General features: G+C 43.7%; 1 protein-coding gene across 3 annotated transcripts; it reads left to right on the forward strand.

Annotated features, from left to right (window-relative positions):
• The first annotated feature begins 737 nt into the window (after positions 1 to 737).
• Positions 738 to 10911, forward strand: ERRFI1 (ERBB receptor feedback inhibitor 1). Of its 3 annotated transcripts, none has more exons than XM_033079372.2 (4): positions 738 to 799; positions 7176 to 7372; positions 7507 to 7583; positions 8126 to 10911. In XM_033079372.2, exons 2-4 carry the CDS (start codon positions 7251 to 7253, stop codon positions 9319 to 9321), a joined length of 1395 nt encoding a protein of 464 aa, XP_032935263.1. In that variant the 5' UTR covers positions 738 to 799; positions 7176 to 7250; the 3' UTR covers positions 9322 to 10911. The 3 variants fall into 3 exon arrangements, with proteins under 3 accessions (XP_032935263.1, XP_032935264.1, XP_032935262.1); XM_033079373.2 differs by lacking the exon at positions 738 to 799 and adding an exon at positions 1003 to 1088; XM_033079371.2 differs by lacking the exon at positions 738 to 799 and adding an exon at positions 1136 to 1349.
• The last annotated feature ends 10619 nt before the right edge of the window (positions 10912 to 21530 follow it).

Genomic DNA, 21530 nt, shown 5'->3' on the forward strand with positions numbered 1-21530 from the left:
GAGCCACGGGCACCGCCTGCCCCCGGCCCGCGCCCCCCGCTCGGCAGCCGGGCCGCGAGAGCGAGCGCTCCCTGCTGTGGAGCCGGCGGGGAACGGCCCCGAGCCCGGGAAGGTGCAGGGAACTCGCAGAGATGGGCAGTGAGGTGCCCTGACAGCGGCAGCGGGGACAGAAGTGACTGCCAGAGACGGGAGCGCGGGGACAGCAGGCGGGGGCAGCAGGCAGCTGCCCTGAGGGATCGGCGCACCGGCCAGGGAACGCCGAGCAGCGGGCCGGGGCAGGACGCCGAGCGCTGGAGAACCGAGTAGCGCCGCCTCAGCACCCCCCGGGCTGGCACTGTGAGCGGCCGAGCGCGAGCTCCTCGGTTCGCCGCGGTTCTTCGCTCCCGCCTGGCGAACGCCGCCCTCACCGAGCCCGGAGGCGGCCAGTGCCGCAGGCCGGGGCGGAGGGGCCTGCCAAGGCGGGGGCGGTGCCGCCCAGAGGGCGCCCCGGGGGCCGTTCCCGCTGGCGGGCGCGGAGCAGCGGCAGCACCGCCCGCGCCCAGGCACCCGCCGGGAACCGCTCCGGCCCCCGCGCCCGGCGGAACCGGAAGCCGCCACACCGCCCTCACGGGCGCGCGCCCCCGCCCGTTCCAGGCCTCCCGTGACGAACGCGGCGCGCGGGGGGGCGGGGCGGGGCCACCCGCGGCTCCGCCCCCCTCCATAAGAGCGGCGGCCGGCGCGCGCCGCGGCAGTGACCGGCGCTGGGGCGGCGCATGCGTGTGGCGCCGGCGGCCGCGCGGAGCTGCGCGACACTGTCGGGGTGAGTGACGGCCCCGGCGGCGCCTCCCGCGCCCCTCGCGGCCATGGCGGCCCCCGGGCCCGCCCGCCGCCCCGCGGCTGCCCGCCTGCGGCTCGGGGCCGTCCCGTCCCTGCCTGCGCCGGGCCCTGCCGCTGGGGAGAGGAGCGGGGGCCGGCGGATCGGGCGGCACACGCGAGTCGGTCGGGCCGCGGCGGCGGAGGTGGCCGAGCCCGGCGCTCGGAGCCGTGGTGCTGCCCAGGCCGGCGGGCGCAGGGGGTGACGGCGCGCACCGGGAGCAGCGGGGAGCGCGGTTCGTGCCGCTGTGCTGAGGGGGTGGGGGGGCGGCAGGGCCGGAGCCGCCGCGGCTCCGCTCGCCCCGGGGCTGGCCGGGGATCGCGGTGCCACACTCGCCGCCACGGGAGCCCCTCTGAGCGGGACGGGACCCGCCCGGGGTCAGCGGAGCCCGTAGCCACATTCTTGGAAATCAGCGTGGCGTGCCACGCGTTTTCTTCCTGACCCGAAACAGTATCAGTGTTCTCTCACTCCTTTCCGAGCTGCTCCTCTCGCTCCTGTGAGTAAACAAGAGACCGCACTGTGGGCTCAGGCTCTGCGCTTCGCACTCTAATTTAGGCCGGCTTAATTTAGAATAAACGTTTCTTTGTGACTTAATACCTCATTACGCACTTATCCTCGATTTTCTAAAATAGCCAGTCTGTGGTGGTTAAATCTGGAGACATCGCTGTGTCCTTCAGTACTGACAGCGGAGCCTGTGACAGCAGAGCCTTCAGTGGTTTCCTGTCACTGGAGCACTGACCAAGGGCCCTGGGCAGTGTTCTGAAGTAATAAGAAAAAAAAATTATTGTGTTTGGTCCAGAGATAACAGTACCTCATTACATATTAACTGGATGGGAAAGGCTCTAGGGGCAAGGTCTCTGGTCATTTGGGGAATACCTGAATCTTTGTTGTGCTGGAATGGCAGGTGAATGATGCCTCTGCATCACAAATGCATTTGTGAATTGTGCTTATAATCCAGTTAAACTGCTCAATTCGCCTGTATTATTCACTCAATTTACTTTATTTACCTAGCTTTCTTTCCTTACCAACTTACCTATATGGGATAATTTTCTGATTTTTAAATTTTTTTAATAGAAACCTACCTATTGAGTTGGGGGGCATATGTTCTTGGTGAACCCCTGTGTCTGCCATGCTCTGCCAGTACAGGACATTTCAGAGCAAAACAGTTTCAGTTCTGTGTAGTAGAAAAAAGAATTAAAAGTTATCACAGTGTGTCTAACACTATGGTTATGAGTCTGAGTCAGCTAGAAAGGAATTTTTATTTCCTGAATGTAAGCTGTCTATATTCACATTAAAATTTTCAGGAGGGTGAAGTACCATACCTTAAGCATGCATCTGAAATCTGACAAGCAGAGGCAAGGCAATTGTCTTGCTATTTAATTATTAGTTTTCTACTGGCAATTTACAGGTTACTCCCATTTGCTGTGTAGGACTGTGAAATGGTAGCCCGAATTTTAACTGAACTTAAACTCCTTGGTGAACTGTGGTTCTTTGAATATATTCCAAATAGCTGACAGTTACAATCTAAATACAGAGTTTGTCTGCTGCTCAGTTGATTTGTCTGTTGTATACCTATAAGGGTTAGTTTTATTTGCAAGCACCTATGGTTTGACTGTTTAGTGATCACAGTCTTAAATTCTTTACCACAGAATGGTCCATTTCTGGTCGGCAGAATGTATAGAAAAATACCTAAAAGTTAAGAATGTAATTCATTATACAATAACTGTAAAGAAGATAATTCTTATAATTAGATACTTTCTGAGGCCTCGATCTGAGCGTGCTTTGGCCTGTGACTCAGGAATACTGAACTGCACTGGGGAGGTTTGGTGCATAGTAAAGAAGATCTAATTATTTATTAAGTGAACAGATTTGAACTAATCTTCTCATGAGGCTGTTTCTGCTAAATGTTGGTTACTCAGCATTCATGTAGCTGCAGACATAAGTACTTGAGGGATAAGAACTACAGAAACAGAATTTTTAACATTTTTTAGAAGTACTTGGAGTTCTGGAAGGTGTGTTAACAGCACTTAGGTTTTTAAAGTCCAGTACTTGGAAGTCTGAAATACTTAAATATGAAAAGGGGTGCCTCTGTCTCAGGTACTTATGTTAAATAGAAAGTCAGAGGAGAAAAAGGAAATTACATCACATTGTCAAATAAGGAACAGCTAGCTGGAGTAGATGACTTGTAGTGCAAAAATGTGCCCCTCCTCCTGTGAATTGCTTCTGAGATTTGTTAAAGATAATGTGGTGGCAAGGTGAGCAAAAATAGGTTGTGGATTTAAGGTAGACACATTTCTTCCCCTCCCAAAAGGGGTAAGCAGGTCTTATTTCTTTTCCTTCCCCTCTTTCCCATTTCTTACAAGAAGTATGTAAGTGCCTTGTCAAGAGTGCTGCCTTTACAAAACCTGTACAGGCATTCAGAAATCTGTACAGCAAGTTGCTGTATTTCATACCCATTAAGTGAAACATTCTGGAGCATGCTTTGGTCTACTGGGCACACCAGAAAGGTTTTCTTTGTTATGAACTCAACTTGCCTCAAATATTTGGTTGCATTGGGGCTGGGAGAAAAGGGAACAGAGAAATAAGATTGTGTGTGTGATTAGTGATAGGTAATAGGTTGAGCTAAAATATATGCAAATGCTTCTTAATTTCTAAACAGAGAATTAGTGTTGTTATAACACAAGGATTTATTAATATGTATCTGTGTGAAAACTGTGTTTTAGGATATTTGCCGTAATAAAACTTGGCACAAAAATCTTTCCACAGTTCTCACTGTGTAGGTACACTGCTGTTGATGGATACACTGGACTATTTTCAGCTTACACATAGCCATCCTCTTGAAGTCTGAAGGTATATTTGGTTTTGTAGAAAAAAATTTAAAAATCAATCTCGTCTCCAATACTTGCTATTATTGATATTTGTTAATACAAGCAGACCTGGATGATTACAGGAACCTCCTTTGCACTTCCCTCCTTAAAGAGAAGGCTGTCAGTAACTCCCTAATGCACCAGCAAATCTTCAAACTGCCTTGGCTTGTAGAAGCCCTGTAGAATTTACCAGCCATGCTTTCAGTTTGTTCTCCATTTCTTTTGAGTAACAGAAACTGTAACATCTTCAGAAGTACTTCGATCTTCCTAAAAGCCATAAACTGTGCCTAAGTAGGTCAGAGAAGCAGAGTAACTGAAAGCCTATTCTGTGCAAATCAGCAGCACACAAATGTGAGATCAAGAATGCTTCATTACTGCACAGTGTCCATTTTCTGTAGCAAATATAGTTTGATGTTATTTATGGCCAAGTTTAGATCCTTAAACTTTTAAGGAGGCAGAACTGGGACAACAGTTAACAGTGAAAACTGTTGGTGCTTATATTTTCATGGCTGGCTTTTGTAATTTTTTTTTAAAGCAAATTATTAGAATATAATATATACTACTCAGCTCTAGTAAGAGCATGCTGTCTAAAATACAAACTTTGTATTCCATTACTGTTCTCATGTCTCCCTCTTAAGATACTGTCTTCAAACAAGCTTATGCATGTTTTAAAATACAAGCACCATTTCTAGACTCCACTGAAAAAGTAACTAGGTGATTTAGTGAAAGCACTACCTATCTTGATATCCTAGCTTAAGGCACAGAGGACAGTTTAATAACTCTCTGAAATATCAAGGCAGATCACCTGTGAATTTGCAAAGAGGTCTTTGATGAATGAAGGAAGTTTTATGGCTGTATAAATTGTGTTTTATAAATAAAGACTGATTGAAACAAGTGAAAATTACCTTTTCCTAGGATATGTAAATATTAAGTCTGTTTCAGATGTTGAGCTTAGCATTCCAGAGAGATTTCAGAGAGGTGATTGTGCAACTATCAGTCTTGAGAGCTGAGATTTAGACAGCATTCAGAAAGCTGACACAGTAATTACTAGTAGTGGTTTAGGCGTGGGATTTGGTGGAGGTTGGGCTTCTTACCAAGCCCTGCAAGGGTTGTGTGTTATCACAGCTAGCATGTTACATGTGCTCTCAAACTGCAGCAGTTGTTCCCCCTCCTCATTTTTATATCATAATCAATGTCTCATGGTCCTGTCAGATCTTGTACACACACTGAGGTGTAGTACAATCATTTGCTGACTAATCAGTGTTCTGGACCAGCACTTTTTTAAACTTGTGACTTGCACTTGACTTCAGAAATATTGAACTGGATAGCAGGCATTAGCCTTAAGCCCTCTTAATTAATTTTCTTTCTTTTGTAGATTTGTTGCTATAGGATAGGATCCGTGAGGCACAAAAAAATTCCCTCTTTGATACAGTGTGAGCTGACAAAAGATGGATGTTTTATGTGGAAATTATGTTGATATGAAGTAATTTCAGAACTGGTGCTATATGTGTATTGTGCTGCTTAAGTCATTTTGCAAAGGTGTATCTCTAGAGTTCTGACAGTGGTTCTGCTTGCACTTACGGGACTGTGTTACTGCTTCCCAGGGCTCTGTGGTTTTATTTAATTTTGCTATGAAATATCTACACCTCCTGTTATTGGGAAGGGCCAACTGAACTGTTTTGTTATGCAGAAATTTCCAGGGTTAAGCTATCTTTTTAAGGAGGTTGTCTGAAGAGGAAGAACATGGTTTTTACTAAAATCAGGAGGGCTGAATGAAGTAGGACTGTGCTGCGGTACATAGAACACTGGTTTGGCCCTCATTCACTTCTGTTAAAGTCTCATGTCTAGAGTTATTCTGAATATGCCTGCCTAAAATATACTGAGTGTCTAGCAGTGAGTAAACAATCCCACTTCTGCTGATACAGACAGTCACGATTGAGAAAACCATCACACTCCTCAAGAGAGTGGGATTTGTCTCACATCATAAATGTACATATGGTCAGAAGTTACTGTTTTCTTAAGGTGATCAATAGTGGACCCAATTCAAAATTGAAACAGCACAGCAGAGTTGTTCTTTCTCAAGCAATTGTTTATAAATTGCAAATGCTGGATTGCAAACTAATCCTCAGGCACCTGGTTTAGTCCTGCTTAGGAGTCTGCCCATCCCTCACTGCAGACAAGTATAATGGATCTTTACTCCTAAAGGAGAAGGAAGATTACACATCTGCATAGAATGCCTGGCTTTGGGCAGATTTACCATGAGCAGAAGCTACTACCTGAGTCTGTACCACATTTTCTGTGAAGGGCTTTTCTTGCCATGTTTGCTGAGCCCTCATACAGCTGGCCCTCAGTTGTTGGTTGACTTTTCTTTGGATGGAATTATTGTTGTGGAGGGATGTGGACAAATTCACATTCATATGATGTGTTCATAATGTTGATTCTCAAGAGAGATACAAATTAAACTGTTTTGCATAGGGTTTGGTTTGGTGGGTTTTTTATATATTTTTTTAAACAGGCCATATTGCACTTGCTGAATGTAGGATATTGGTGCAGATGAAGCAGAGACCCAGAGAACATCTTTTTTATAGTCTTGGACTGAATTTCTCCTGCCTTCAGAATGCTGACTAATTTTACATTGCCCCTTCCCCTCCCTGATGAATTTCCTAAACAAAGTCCTGTGAGTCAATTCCTTCCATAGACTGTGATTACTTACTCAATATAAAGCAATTGCCAGCGTATTTCTTCTGCCATAAATGGGCTGGATAAAGCATTCTTCACAAATTCAAAATAGCTCTGAATGCAGCAGGGCAGTTTCAGCTGAGATTATTTCAAATTGCTAGATTTCCAATTTGTTTGAAATAGCTAGAAGACTCGACACTGTTTTAAAGTATCTTAATGTTTAAGTTAGTTAAAAATAGTTTGTTTTATGTAAAATAAGTTTTAGAATTCTAATTCAAGTAATCAATAATTTTGTTTATTGGAGCAAAGGCTATGGAAGATAATACTTAACAGCAGACTAGGCTGTTACATGTTGGCTACACTGGAAACTAAAATCTTTAGCAGAAAGTTACAACTGAAGACAGCTACTGGAAGGTTAGATTGTTCTAGAAAACTTTTTAAAAAACTGTTTTGCATTAATAACTTGTAGTTTGTGTTCAAGAACTGAAGTTGTGGGATACACAATTGCCATATATCAATACCTTAAACATATTTTTCCTTTTTTTTCTATGCAGTGTAGTTTTCTAAGAGAACTTACCTGTTTTGTGTTTTACTTTTGCAGTCAGACTCAAAGCAAGATGTTTAGTTGAGTTTTCCAGTTGGGAAGTATTAGGACAGGAACCCTTTCTATTAAATAGTTCTCTACAGAGCTGTTTAATTCCTTGAATACTAATATTTCAGATGAGACATGGAATGTCAGCTTTGCATTTCTGATATTTATGTCCTCTCTCTTGAAGGGAATGAAAACTGCAGGAAACCTGCCAAGTCCTGAATATCAAGGGTTGTGAGACATCCTCAGAGAACACTGCACCATGTCAACTGCAGGAGTTGCTGCTCAGGAGATGAGAGTCCCCTTAAAAACCGGATTTCTTCACACCAGTCAAGGCATGGGCAGTCTGAAAACCTGCTGGGGTACCCACAGTGGATTTGAAAAGTGAGTGAGACTACAGCTTATCTATTGCATCTTCAAATCTATGAAATCTATGAAATAAGTGTTGTGAATACTTGTGCCAGTACAGACCTATGGTTCATTTACAATCAAGCCTTTTTTTTTCCTTTTTTTTTCAGTACTTTCTTTAATGTGGACCCTATAGCAGTGACATATAATTTAAACCCATCAAGCGAGCAGCATTTGCCATCCATTGGTAAGTACAAAGTGACACAGGCACATTAGGAAGTGGCAGGGATTTGTCTCGGGAAAATCCCCGCGGGGCTCGGGGACACCTCGGCCCTCCCAGCTGGGCCGCGCTGCCCCCTGCTGGCAGCTCCAAAACCACTTGGAAATCACGCTCGAGCTAAACAAACACACACACCCCTCCCATTCACCTTGGAGGCCTCTAAGCTGCCATCACAATTTTGACAGAAAAAATTTCGATAAAAAAAGCAATTGTTCTGTTGTAGACTTACGCTGGGATCTTTGTAGGTCTCTTGCTTATGCTTGGGATCTCTTAAGCTACCTCACATAACTGCAGCACTGGTCTAAAACAGTAAGATAATATGCTGCTGTCTTAACTAAATGCACAAATCCATGACCAGATGAGATCTGTAATACCTGCATTTCACTACCTGGAGACATTAAACAGACATTACTTCCTGTTGCATTAGCAGGAATTAAATATGCAGTGGCAGGGTCATGTGCTGGAGTGTTACTTAGAAAAGTGTCTCTAAGAATTTCTCACCTTTTTAGGGCACTCTTCCAACCAGGCTTCCATGAACGACCACATTGCTGGAAGTTGCATCCAAGTCCCATCTCAGAAATCCAGTCCACCTCCTGTAAGTCCCAAAAACGAGCAACCAATTTCAAGGTACGACGACCATCTGGTTCCTGGCTTTAGTAAACTGTCATTAACCATGGGCTGTGTTTCTGAAGAAACCCCTCCTCACATGCCAACTAAAAATGGACCAATCCAATTTCTGCCTGCATCTTCTAATGACCGCAGCTGCAGGCCACTACCCCCTCTGCCTATATCTGAAGACTTTATTCCAGATGAGGTTGACAAAGAGGTGGAATTCCTGACCAGCTCAGACACTGACTTTTTGTTAGAAGATTATGAACTTCCTTCTTTTAAATCCAGCGCTCCGAGCCGTCGGAGCTTTAGGGGCTGTGGACAAATCAATTATGCGTATTTCGATGCTCCAGCAGGACCAAAACCAGAAGATGCCAACCCTACACAAAGCCTAAATGTGTACATATCCAGTATTTATCCTCCTCCACAGCAGCTGCACCGCCGCCTGCGAAGGTCCCATTCCGGGCCAGCTGGATCTCTCAATAAACCCATAGTAAGACTAACTGGACACTTAAACAGGTCATCTCCAACTTCTGATGAAGATAAACCAGAGATTCCACCAAGGGTGCCCATACCCCCAAGGGCTCTCAAGCCAGACTACAGAAGGTGGTCAGCAGAAGTGGCCTCCAGTGCTTACAGTGATGAAGACCGGCCTCCCAAAGTGCCCCCCCGAGAACCTTTGTCACGAAGCAATTCCCGCACCCCCAGTCCCAAAAGCCTTCCATCATACCTCAATGGGGTTATGCCCCCCACCCAGAGCTTTGCACCTGATCCCAAGTATGTCAGCAGCAAAGCTCTACAAAGACAAAATAGTGAAGGATCTTCCAACAGGGTCCCCTGCATTCTGCCAATTATTGAAAACGGTAAGAAGGCCAGTTCAACGCACTACTATCTGCTACCAGAGAGACCTCCATATTTGGACAAGTATGAGAAATTCTTCAGAGAAGCAGAGGAAAGGAGTTCTAACACTGAGGTTCAGTCCTGGTCTGGTGACTGCACAGCCACCTCAGCCCCAATAAAACTGGACTCAAAACCCAGAATGGACATAGGTGGTTCCCTGAAACGAAAACACCTGTCCTACGTGGTTTCCCCTTAGTGTCTGGGAGCATGGTCTCAGCTCAGTTGTTTAGGATGGAGCTGAACTTTTATCATGTTACAAAGTTCTTACAATTCACAGATAATGAAGTAGGAGCAGTTTGTCCTCTGAGAACTGAAAAGTGGATGGTAAAGTCCTCTTATGCTGCATATATTTGATATGTTTCTTAAGACTTTTTTTTGTCTTGGTATGTTAAGCTGAAAACCTACAAAGATTCCACAGAAACATGGAGGGATAGTAGTCACAGTTGGCCAGTTGTATGCTACCTAGATGAACATGTTTGGTAGTCAACATTATTAAAAGAAAATTTTTTAAAAATTGATCTTTGCTTAAGAGTCTCTTGTAAAGCAGACAACAGACCAAGTAATGCAGTACAGTTTTTGTACCAGCTATTTTCCAAAATTTCTTTTACACAGTAATTCTACTGAGAACAGACTGTCCTGTTTTACAGGATATGTCTGATAAGAAGGTAAATGCAAGATCTGATCCCCACTTCAAGACTTGGCAGGCATATTGGAAGTGCATTTTGAAAGATTAATCTATCTTACAAATTAATTTGATGCTAATAGACTTTTAAAGTGAGTTAGGTTTTGTGAATTCAGTTGCTAGACACACTTGGCTCAATTTTGCAGTTTCTCCTAGAAGAGACTTGGACCAGCTATTGCTAAGCCTCTGCTGCTGCTCTTTTCCTGCTGGATCCTAGAAATGTGTGAATGTGTCCTGAGCAGCCACAGGGCTGCTATTAGGTAGGCAGTAACAACTATGTGCTCACCTAGAGTCTGAAATTATGACTGTATTAAACACAGAAACACAGCACAAGCTGGTCTTGTGTTCTGGTTTCTGTTCAGTATTTTAGGGGAGGAGGAGGAGGAGGGTATGAGGAAAAATGATTCCATTCATGAACAGTGTCAGTCCCATCTCTTGCTGCTTCAGATGCTGCTTCTTGCTGTTGATTTTTCCTCACTGTGCCTCAGCCATTCACTGAAGTTCACTGAGGTGCCACCTTAGCAGTTTCTTGTGCTCAGTTTGGTTACATTGATCCTCTTACAGATAAGCACAAGAGAAAGGGTGCTCATTAACAGGGGTACAGAAGATGAATGTGTTCCTCCTAACAGAAGTAAACAAGGTGTTTACAGTTTAAACTGCTGAATGAGATGTTTGAGCTATTTTAAAGCTTACTTTTTATTTGTTTTAGTACAAACTAAATGAAGGTGAAATACATGCTATAGAAATGCACTGATATTTCTGCATTGTGTACAGTATTGAATAAAAATAATTCACTTTGTATTTTGAATATTGTCATGTCTTGAGTTTAATAAAGTTATAAAATAGTTATTTATGATACATTTTGGTTTTTGCTTTATTGAATAGTGCATGCAATTGCATTTCAGTTCTGTGTTTACTGGAAAGTTCAAAGTTAGTAATGTTAAATGTGCAACAGATGTTGAATTCAGCTTGCATTTAATTTAAGATTTCTGCAGAAGTGTTCAGTAACTCACATTACACACCATTAACTTTAATTCCACCCTACTACCTCATAGCATGGTATCTATAATTTTGTGCTGACAATAAAACATCCTGTAAGATTAAGTTATCTGGCCTAACATTATTAATGATTTTGTTTTTTTTCTAGAGTCACCTACAGCATGTTAGCCACAATTGTACAGAAAGGAGAGGGCAGTTGTGTTCCTGTCTTCAGTTTCTCACCTGGTAAAAAAAAGCATGGTTGAGAGGGGAAAGAAATTGTGAATACTTACCACAAAGCAAGTGTATTTCACCAGTGTGCAAGCCATGGATGAGGTTGCTGAAGATAGAAAGCATCACACAACTCTGATCCCCTGGCTGTGTGTGCAGGCAAATCCCTGCCTTGATCTGGCAGTGGATGTTTGTGTCAGTGGGCTTATTTCAGAATAAAACAGGGTCCCCTCCTTGGACTTGTACTGGATGTGAAAAATGTCAGACACAGTTTTTCAGTAATGCTCAATCCCTTGGCTCTTACACCTTGGAAGATTGCTAAGATGGGTTTAGAAGGTGCTTAAACACCTACTGCCATAGCACTAAGAGCCCATGCAGATCAGCTTCAAAACATAAACAAGTTACCTAATCCTGTGCAAGGCTGTCACCTCATATTCAGCCTGCTGAAAGCTCTGTTCTCCCTCCACCCCCTGGATTTCTCTAAGATGAAAAGGTAAGATCCATACTTAAAACTGCTCACATTTAAGGGGAAGACTGCAATTCTAGGGCCCCAAAATAATGTGAACTCTCAGTTACACCAGACTGACACTGGCAAGCTGCAGCTCTTCCCTCAAAGACTGTTAGAGCTGGCACAGGCTCAGTAGTTGTCATTTCAGTAGAACTCCTACACCCAAGTAAGTCCCTTACAGATCTCTCCCAGCTTTTTCCTCAGATCCCACTCCATTCCTGATATTCCACATTTTTAGCTTATATCTGGTATAAAACAGGGTATTTGTTACAGTACCTCCAACCTTGCATTCCAGCACATATTTTCACTTGTTAGCAGCAGAGGTGCCCTACAAAACAGCTCATGTAGCAGCAGGTTTTTTACCTGAGCTGCTTCTGCATAAAAGCTATTACAATATTTATAGTGCTGAAAAACTTAAAATCATTATAAAACTTGTCCTTTTGAATGGTCTTACATACCTTTTCTGAAATCCCTAAAACAAAACAAAAAACAAAAGACAACCTAACCTTTATGTGTTTTCCTCCTTGGGAAAAAAAATTGCATACTCCTTTGCTGAGGGTCTTGGTATTGGCTACTTAGTCCGAAGTGTTAAAAAAAAAAAGTCACTGTAGTGGTGTTAGCCTTCCTGTTATGAGCTGTGTGTCAGCTGAATTACAGCACAATGTTAAGAAGTTGACATTTCAGAAGTTTCACCTGACAAAAGCAGGTGGAAGCCTTGCATGTGTTCTTAGACACCAGATTCCTGTGCTTTGGGGAAACAGTCTGCACGATCCAAAAACTGTATTTTGTCTTCCAAGTGAGTAATTAAGGCTGTAGCGCTGTGGGGGAAGCTTTGCAAGTTCTGGCCAGAAGACATTTCTCTGCTCATCCCCTGGCACATGATAAGACTTGTCAGGACACAACATGCTTTTGCAACAGCCTGATCACATGTTTGAATATTTAGAGTTTGGACTCACTTGGGCAAGGCCTGACAGCTTGCCTCTGAGAGCTGGATTTGACTGGAATAATTGCACTTCAAAGCAGTTACAGCTCGATAAACTGAAGTTTGGAGAGTCCAGGAATTTCTGTTAAAGCAGGGAAGAAAGGAGTGTGTGTGTGGAAAGGCAATGCTGCTCACAGCCTGCTGATTCAAGGAGCAGGTTGCCCTCACTGCTCCCCTGCCCTCAGCTCTCTCCCTTTTGCCTCGGGAGCTCTGTTGTGACCACCCAGCCACTCAGTGAGGACTCCTTGGTGTCAGGAGGCAGCAGCTGTGCTGGGACAAAGGGGCTGTACCACAGCAAACTCCAGCACAGCCCTAAGGTGGACCCAGGATCACTGAGATGTGTCTGGCAGCAAAGCTGGTGAGAGTGGGAGGAGGTGCTGGGTGACCTCTCCCCTAGGCTCCAAACCATTGATAGCATAAGCAAAAGCACAATGAGTAATGACTGACAGCAAAAGGCATCTGTCATATTCACCCTGGGCAAAGGTTGGTGGTGCCTGGTGCTGCCTGGCTGCTCTGCTGTTCGCAGAACACCCTTTACTAGATGAGTTTGGCAAATCAACCCAGAGAAGCTGAGTCTGGCTGGTAACTAAAGGAAAGGATGTTTGTCTCAGAATACCTTTTCCTGAAAAGAAGAGGCTGTGTTAGTACTAGGTGACTTGAAAAACCCATTAGCTTAACTTCACCATATTAACTTGTGTTAAACAGATAAAGTCAGTAAATAACACAGAGCTGTAGCTGATCATCAGCTGCTTTTGCATCACAAGAGATAAACCAGAAAGTAAACCTGATTCGGAAGTATGCTGATTGACAACATAATTAAAATCTGCAGTCATTTAAATGTACTGATTGTTGTTGCTGTCATTAAGAGTTTTCCATTCACTCCCAGACTGCAGCAGGCACAATTAGTACCATCCTGAAACTGCAGAAGAGCACTCAACAACATCACATTTGCTCCTGCTGCAGCCTTGGTTTTATTTTTAAACAGTCTGAGTGAAGTGTTCAGTTTGACCTGATAAAGGAAAGCATCTTTCTAGCACAGGACAAAGACAGGAATTTTTCAAGTTACTACAGTATAGCTGCTGATGGTGTTCAAACCAAGTCCTGTAAAGAATTCAGGGTTAAGATGATGGCCAGATCAGTCATGGTGAATTCCCAGCCTTCAAACTCATGATTACAGACTGTGGCCCTTATAAACACTTTTAATATTACAAGCTGTATGTTAAATACATACTCTCTGGATTATGTCAAGAAGGAAATTGGAGATGAAGGTAAACCCTCATTTTATCTGCTTGTAGGCACTCTGCAGTTAGGTAACCTATTGATTTTCTTTGGGTGTACTCAATGTTCCTGGGTAAACTTTTGTTTTTAAAGTAGGCTAATCTTTCCATTTCCTGTCAGCTTGCTTTTCAGAACAGTTTGTATTCATTTCAAACTGAAAACATACAGCGAATGTTCTGTTTCACACAGCTTCCTGGCACTGAAAATCTAGCACACAACGTTTAATTATACTTATTAATATTCGTTAAATAGCACTGCAGAAATTTCTGGCTGCTGAGCTTGTGATTAGCATTTGTAAACTGAAAGAGGTGTTACCCCCACCCATCCTGCATCGTAATTCAGGCATTGCATAATCCCCACCCAAATGCCTATTTTCATCCACAGAGCTCATTATTTTTTCTGAATCATAAATGGAAGCCACACCCGTGATTGCTCATAGACTGTTGCTATATTATTTATATATTGGTGTGCACCTTGATCCCAGTTGTGGTTAATTTTGGAAAAGGTGTTAGGTATTCCAAATTTTAAGTGGCATGCCACTGAAACATGGGAACCATGACTGCTATTCATTTCCTTACAAAGTGATTCAGAGGAAGAGATGCTTCTTTCTGAAGATTAAAACTGTCGTCCACAAATTATTAACATATGAAAGCCACGAAGGAAGAAAAGTGCAAATACACTGCCATGAAACACCAGAAGGAAAATCAGATTATCCCACCATACCCACTCTGAATCTGCTTAAGGATGCTAATTACTAATCATATTGAGCTATCATGATTGAGAGGCCCTCCATGCACAGTCTCTGGACCAAGTATGGATCTGACACAGAATAGTTTCCCCTGCCCACCACCTCCCCAGGGACCAGGACACATGCTCCTGTTACCTACAGTATTTATTTTACCTCTGTTAATGTGTCTATTATTTTCACAACCACTTCAAGGACAGGGTCAGCACTGTTGAGTCCCCTGTGGAAGGCAACTGGAACACAGAACCAACCCTATAAACACTGCAGTGGTGAGGTGTGAGGCTCTCCAGGAACTTACCAGCTTCAAAGAAGTTCAGGCAAAGGACCACATCAGCTCATGCCATGTTGAGTCCAGCTGCTCCATGGCAAGGTGCAAGGGAGACACCAGGGAACAGCAAGTGGGCCTCTGACAGGTTACTCATTGCCTTGCAATCCCTGTATTGTCATCTACTGGCTGTTAAGCAAGGTGAAGAGGAAAGAACCATATTAGGCTGCACTTGGTGACTTCATTGGTCCCACGTCATGTTGATAAGTTATACAAGGAAAGTTTTCCTGCATCCCAGTTGCACACCCCAGCACGTAGAGCTTAAGCAACTGGAATTGGGACTGAGCTGCTGTGGTGCAGAATTGACACAGCACCAGCACAGCAACAGGCACGTGGCAGTGCAGAGGCCTCCAACGACACAGGGCAGAGGTGAGATTACACACCCTGATTCATTCTGTTGCTCATGTGATTCAATTACTACTGGAAGGGAGGGTTGTCTTTTCAGAGTAACTTCTCATCATGGTGAAAAACCCAATGAAGGAAAGTAATTGCTTCATTAAAAGCCACAGGGACAGACAGCCCCATCTGAGACATTTTAAAAATGGATGCCAGCAAGGTGAGTGTCCGTGAGCTCCTGCCTTACACAGAGGCTGAGGGAGAACTGTCATGGGGCTCTGAAGAAGGGCTAGCCTGAAGGAAGGATGAACTGGTTAGTTCCTGAATTCAAGTTAAATGCTTTAGTGCTAGTGTTTTGTTAAAGGCTGACAGTCTAAACATACATATTGTTAAGGGTGAGGAGCCATGTGAGGACATTTTTTTCCACAGTCAAATCTTCATGGTCAGTGCTGGATACAGTAATTGTTCCATGGGAATAGCCAAGGACCCCACCACTCCCCAGGGACTATTTCCACTGGAGGAGCAGACCTCCCCACTTAGACAGAGACAGCAGGCACGGCCAGCAGTCCAACCTGAGCTGGAGGTGACACAACAGAGCGCAGGAGAGCTGGAGATTGCTCAGCCTCTGGGGCTGCTGACACCTCACAGGCCATTGCAGGGTGCTCTGGACATGCTGCCTCTCGCAGGCCACACTTCTCCTGTCATCTGAGCTTAATTGGACCAACTTGATCAAAAGCAGTCTCCACGATAAGCCAGGGTGCTATTGCATGCCCTGGAGCAGCGCGATGAGTAAGGCAGCTGTTTTACAAGCACTTCAGTTCACAATTTAACACCTGAGCTTTATGTTGGGCCAGTCAGTCACCTGCAAGGGAGCAACCAATCCAACACAACTGCAGAGCCCTGGCTTTCTCCAGCAGCACAACAGGAGGCAGGGAGGCTCGCTGGCTACAGCCCTGGAGGATTTCATGAGACTGAATATTCCCCCAAGAGGCTCTGTGCAAAGTCACACACAAGGGCCAAGATCCAAAGCTAGAGAGGCCAAAGTCTCCAACTCCTCTTCATGATCTGTGGAAATGCCTGTGGAGAGCAAGAGCAGGGGAGGGCAGGGAAGGAAAGGCTTCATCTGTTCCCCTCATTATGGGTGATTTGGACAGAACCATAACTGGGCACCAGACAGGGAACGTTACCCTAAGTGCCCTTTCTTTCTTTTTGAAATTATTACTAAAGTTGTAAATGCTCTGTAGCGTTCCAAATAGGAGAGAGGGGTAAAAAAAATTGATGCAGGGGATTTATTTGAAAGTTGGCAGCAAAGCCTGTGTCTCTGTGAGCCCATCCAGGAGCTCAGAGCTCCATTATTACTAATTTCCTAGTACAAGCATTCTACCTTCTACATGACTGAAAGAAAGCTAAAGTACCCTTTGCAAAACACCATGGAGGAACAACTCAGTAGTGTATCAGATGTGGTTATGAGAAAGCACAGATAAATGTATCATCTATTGCCAGTTCTCTCAGAGACTGCAATTCCCCACCCAAGAGCAGATTTCCTGTGAAAAATGCAAATGACAGTGCTGTGCCCACCAGTGATCAGACTCATCACCACATAAGGCAGCAGCTTACTTCCTGCCCATCTGCCAGGCACTGTCCTACCTAGCTGGTGACTTCAGTGTGAGAGGGCTTTTTCCACATCATATACAAAGTAATATGGGAGAAAGTATGAGTCTGAGACTAGAGCTGCATGTATGTGCAAGTAGCAATGTGTTTCTTAGGAGAACTCCTTAAAACTTGAAAATATTTCAATGCACAAAAGAGACAGCTCCCAGAGTTGACACTACTTAGAGCAGAATGTGTGCAGCTCTAAAAATTGGCTCTGAAATGACATACAGATCATTATGACAGCATAACTCATTGGAACTTAACAACACAGAGAAACCAAGCATGTAGTTTAGAGAAGAGCTGTAACTCAATAGAAAAGAACCTCAGTAAAAAGAAACACAATAGAAAGATGCCTCTTCATAGTACAGAAATTCTGAAAATCCTAAATTCTATCAGCAAAAGCCCTCAACACAGTCTTTAAGAGCCAAAGTGATTCCAACTAAACTACAGTTCAGGAATTATCCTTGCTGCCAGGTTTAGAGCCAGCAGATGATGCTGTACTGGCCAGCACCAAATCCCATATTCTCCAGGAGCAAACACAGTGGGACTGGCTGTCAGGCAGCAACAGCAGCAGCTTCTCCCCAAGGGCAGACAGAAATGAAAAGCACTGGTGATGGTCAGCTAGAGCAGGACTCTGCACCAGGGAGAGGCACAGCCCTGTAGGATCTGAACAAGGACAGCTGAGTAGGTCTTGTGGATTCACAGAATCATGGAATCATTAAAGTTGGGAAAGACCTTAAAGATCATCAGGTCCAACAGTTAACCCACCACCACCACCACATTCACCATTTAACCACGTCCTCAAGTGACATATCTGCACATTTTTTGAATACTTCCAGGAATAATGACTCCACACAGTCCCTGGGAAGTCTGTTCCAATGCTTTACAACCCTTTCTGTGAAAAAGAAATTCCTAGTATCTCATCTAGACCTTCCCTGGTGCACTTGAGGGCATTTCCAGCCCACTCCTCCTATTTCCAAAGATGAGGCATACAAAAAATTACACTTTCAATTTATACACTGCTGATAAACAAAGATCTTTAAATATCTGGGGCCACAGTTAAACTACACAGTTAACAGTGGAAGAAATCCTCTGTTCAACACAAAGCAGAGAAAATTTGAATTGGACAAACAGCTGCAGAAACTGCCATTTGAATTCAGAGGATTCCTTTGATACAGAACAGCAGCTCTACAAGATTGCAATGAAAACTGAGAATCCCAAAGGAAATTCTACTACAACCAATTCCATTAGAGAATGGCTACAGTACTTTAAAACTCTTTCTGAACCAAGTACATGCTTGAACTGCAGGCAAGTTCTGTCTGTGGCTCAGAGCTGCTGCCACTCTAAGCTGTAAAAATAATTACACCTTCAATATTCAGAAATCACCAAGATTTGCACAGAAATGTCCCTAGTCCTGCTGGGAAACTTCCACCAGCTGTGGAAGATTTCAGTGTTACCAATGTTACACAAGTCTCACTGTGCTCTTTAGAATATGAGTACTTGCATGAGATCCTCAAACAACTTTTCTTCTCCTCTCTCTACCGTTAGTGGAATGGCCTTGAATTAAATTGTGGAAGTACAGAAGTATCTACATGACTCAGAGGGCCATAAACCCTGGTAGGGAGGAATTATTTAAGGTTGTACAAAGGGTATAATTAGAAGCTGTTGAATGAAGTAAAGCAAATGAACAAGCCCAAGTATAAAAGCTTCCTCTCCAACTATGACGCCTTCCAGCACACAGAACAATCCTGTAGAGAGCAGAAAGGCTTCTAGAGCTGCAACAGAGACTGAGCATGACACAGAGCACTGCAACCCCTAACTGCTGCACCACCCACAGCAGCCCCCAGAGCACCTCAGCAACATGGAAGAATTGTTACCTAAAGCACAGGATGCTGGTTTTCCCAAGTCTGGACTCGGTTCTGGAGCCTATCATGTGTCAGTACTGCTTCCCAAAGCATGACCACAAAAAAACAAGCAGAAATGCTGCCTAGTCCCTTAAATAATAATAATGTACCACGGCTGTCCTCAGGATACAGGGACCTGGGCTCAGTTCCTCCTATCTGCTGAGTGAAGGAGCTGGGCCAGTGCCTGAAGATCCCTGCAGGGATTCCCACAACCTGCTCCTTGCCCCTGCCCGTCCCTGGATGCTTCTCTAGAGGTGGCAGGAAGAGGCTGAAGGCCAGATAAATACTGTCAGCAAGGACAGCCTGTCCCTTTTTGCTGCTCTTTCCAGAAAGTTTTTGATTTCCTGCCAAGTGATAATACTGCAAGAACTGCAGAATATCCACTGAAGTTCAGAGTGCTGTCAGAGCCAGGCTGTCAGCTACCAAATCAGGGCAGCAGGGAGGCACATCTGCTCTCATCTTACATATTCTCCTTCCTTTCCATACCACATGCAAGATCACATTCTAAACATGCTCAAAGATAATCTACAATTCTGGGCAACAATTTATTTATTTGCCCAGTATCTTGTTGCTTCAAATGTTGCATCCCATGCCCTACTAAAATGTAGTTTCCATATAACAGCAACACATCTTCCTTCTGGAGGTAGAGTATGAGAACTTGAACGACAATATGGATGCAGTGTTAGGGATTGCTTCTGTAGTTGACACCTTCCTACTCCTCTGCCACATACTCATCTTTCCAACCAAGCCAGGCTGCTGGAAGACAGGTATTTTTTATCATTTTGGGATCACTGCTTATGTTTGCATCATGATGCATCTTCTGGTTGAAAGAACAAACAGAATAATCAGATTAAGTAACCATTCTTTGCTCTGACAGTCACTGCAGGTTTCATACCAAATGGTAAGCATACACATAAATGGCTAGCAAGCTGTCCAAGGCTTGTAATTACTGGATGAAGCACATTCCCCTGTGTGCTTTTACAGCTGTAAGTACTAGTGTGCAGGCTGGTTTGTATCCATTATGGTTCTCTTTGTCTCCACCCATTTAAAAAGTAAAACCTTTGTCTCTCTAGGAAAGCATCCTTTCTCTGTTGCTGAGACAGATATATTCCTGAGATAAGATTTGCTCCTGCTCAATCACTTTCCCTTTTTGGAAAAAAATTTGCAAAGAACTGCAACAAAACCAGACTATTCACTCTCCACATGTTTCTTCTGCCTCTTCTTCAGTTAGAAGCTTGTCAGTCTAAATGAAAATATTTCTCATCTCAGCAAATATTCACTGATGGCTCCAGCATCTATGCCTTCTTGTGTACATTCCTGCTCCTAAGCCATACAATACTCCTCAATTCCCTAAGAGAATTCATTCTCAGTGATGCATTCAAGCCCACAGAACAACCAGAATCAGAAAAAAAACCCCACATTATTCTTGAGAGATGATCCTAGGCATACAGCAGATGCCAACTGGCTGCCTTCTCATCAGGAAAACAACCAACCCCCAAACCTCCAGCTGCCAGGGAACAAAAAGTTAAATGTTAAATAAAGAAGAGTGAATGCATTCCCTTCAGCTTAAGCTGAGCTCAGGGACAGCAGATACCCAATTACCACAGGTTCTAAAACTAAAGCTTGGGAATAATAAAAAGGCACAAAGTTTCTAGTGAACAAGAAGCAATGAGCAGGAAAGTACCTCAGCTCATCTTTCATCAGCATGAAAAGAGATACTGAAATGTGAGGAAGAAAGCATTTTGCTACCTGAAAGGCAACTTTTTTCCCCTCAAATCAGCAAATTCCTTCGTAACACCTACCCTAAGAGGAAAATGAGCCTAATCTTAGTTCATACACTTACTTACCCTAACTGAAAGACCAAGTTAATGACACAGAAAGAGAACCCAAGTACATTCATGTTTGCTGGACATCTGCAGTGTAAAAGGTTGAGAACAGGGTCAGCTGTATGAAGGTAACTGTGATGCAAGCAGCACTACAATATTTTATTTACCAAGCCTTTTGCTGAACACAGTGGAAGAATCTGCAAGTTAAGCAGATACATCCATGGGCTCTAGGCTCATTTTTCTGAGTGTTTTTCCTATTACCATTTTAATGGGAGTGGGAAAGCCCAAATATACACACTGAAAACCTCATTTCTGAACTCCCTCAGCCTTGGAGAAAAAAAAATTATAATTGAATTTATGGCCTCTTTGCTAATGCTTTGTATTAAAATATTTCTGCAAGACTAAAAACAATACAAGCATGGAAATATTTTCCTTCTAATGTTACAAAGCAGTGCTGCCACCCAGGAATACAGAGCTTTTCCTGTTTCTGAATCATGCCCATTTACAAACCAAGTAATTATTCTAGATTCTAGGACAAAGACTCTTTCCATCATTTGGTTTACATTTGCATGGCAATACCAGTTAGATGTGCAGATTTACCACACAAACTTGTAAAATCTTACATAGATTACAACTTTTGCATATCTTGAGCATATTTCAAAGCTAGAGAAACATATGAAATATTTCCTAAACAAATTAAGAGACAGAGCATAGAGTTGAAGCAGTTCTTCCAGTAGTTATTAACAACACAGACATTTCTTAATTCTAAATTTGCAAAAGTATCCATGTATTTCATTACGAAAATGCAGTAATTGAAAATGAACTTGTTTCCCATTAAAATAAGCAATCATAAAGGCTCCTGTGCAGTAATTTTCCAAAGTTCAGACCATGCCCTTCAGATGTATGCACAACCAGATCTCCAGATGCTGGGGTAACTTCAGAGTCCAGTGAGGTGCC

Source organism: Catharus ustulatus, chromosome 24, assembly GCF_009819885.2.
Source record: "Catharus ustulatus isolate bCatUst1 chromosome 24, bCatUst1.pri.v2, whole genome shotgun sequence".
Taxonomy (NCBI): domain Eukaryota; kingdom Metazoa; phylum Chordata; class Aves; order Passeriformes; family Turdidae; genus Catharus; species Catharus ustulatus.

What these genes read in the sequence shown, in the direction of transcription:
- ERRFI1 (XM_033079372.2), top strand. Translation starts at nt 7,251, where the DNA reads ATGTCAACTGCAGGAGTTGCTGCTCAGGAGATGAGAGTCCCCTTAAAA. An exon ending in ACCCACAGTGGATTTGAAAA is followed by an intron (nt 7,373 to 7,506) that starts GTGAGTGAGACT and finishes TTTTTTTTTCAG; the next exon opens with TACTTTCTTTAATGTGGACC. An exon ending in GCAGCATTTGCCATCCATTG is followed by an intron (nt 7,584 to 8,125) that starts GTAAGTACAAAG and finishes TCACCTTTTTAG; the next exon opens with GGCACTCTTCCAACCAGGCT.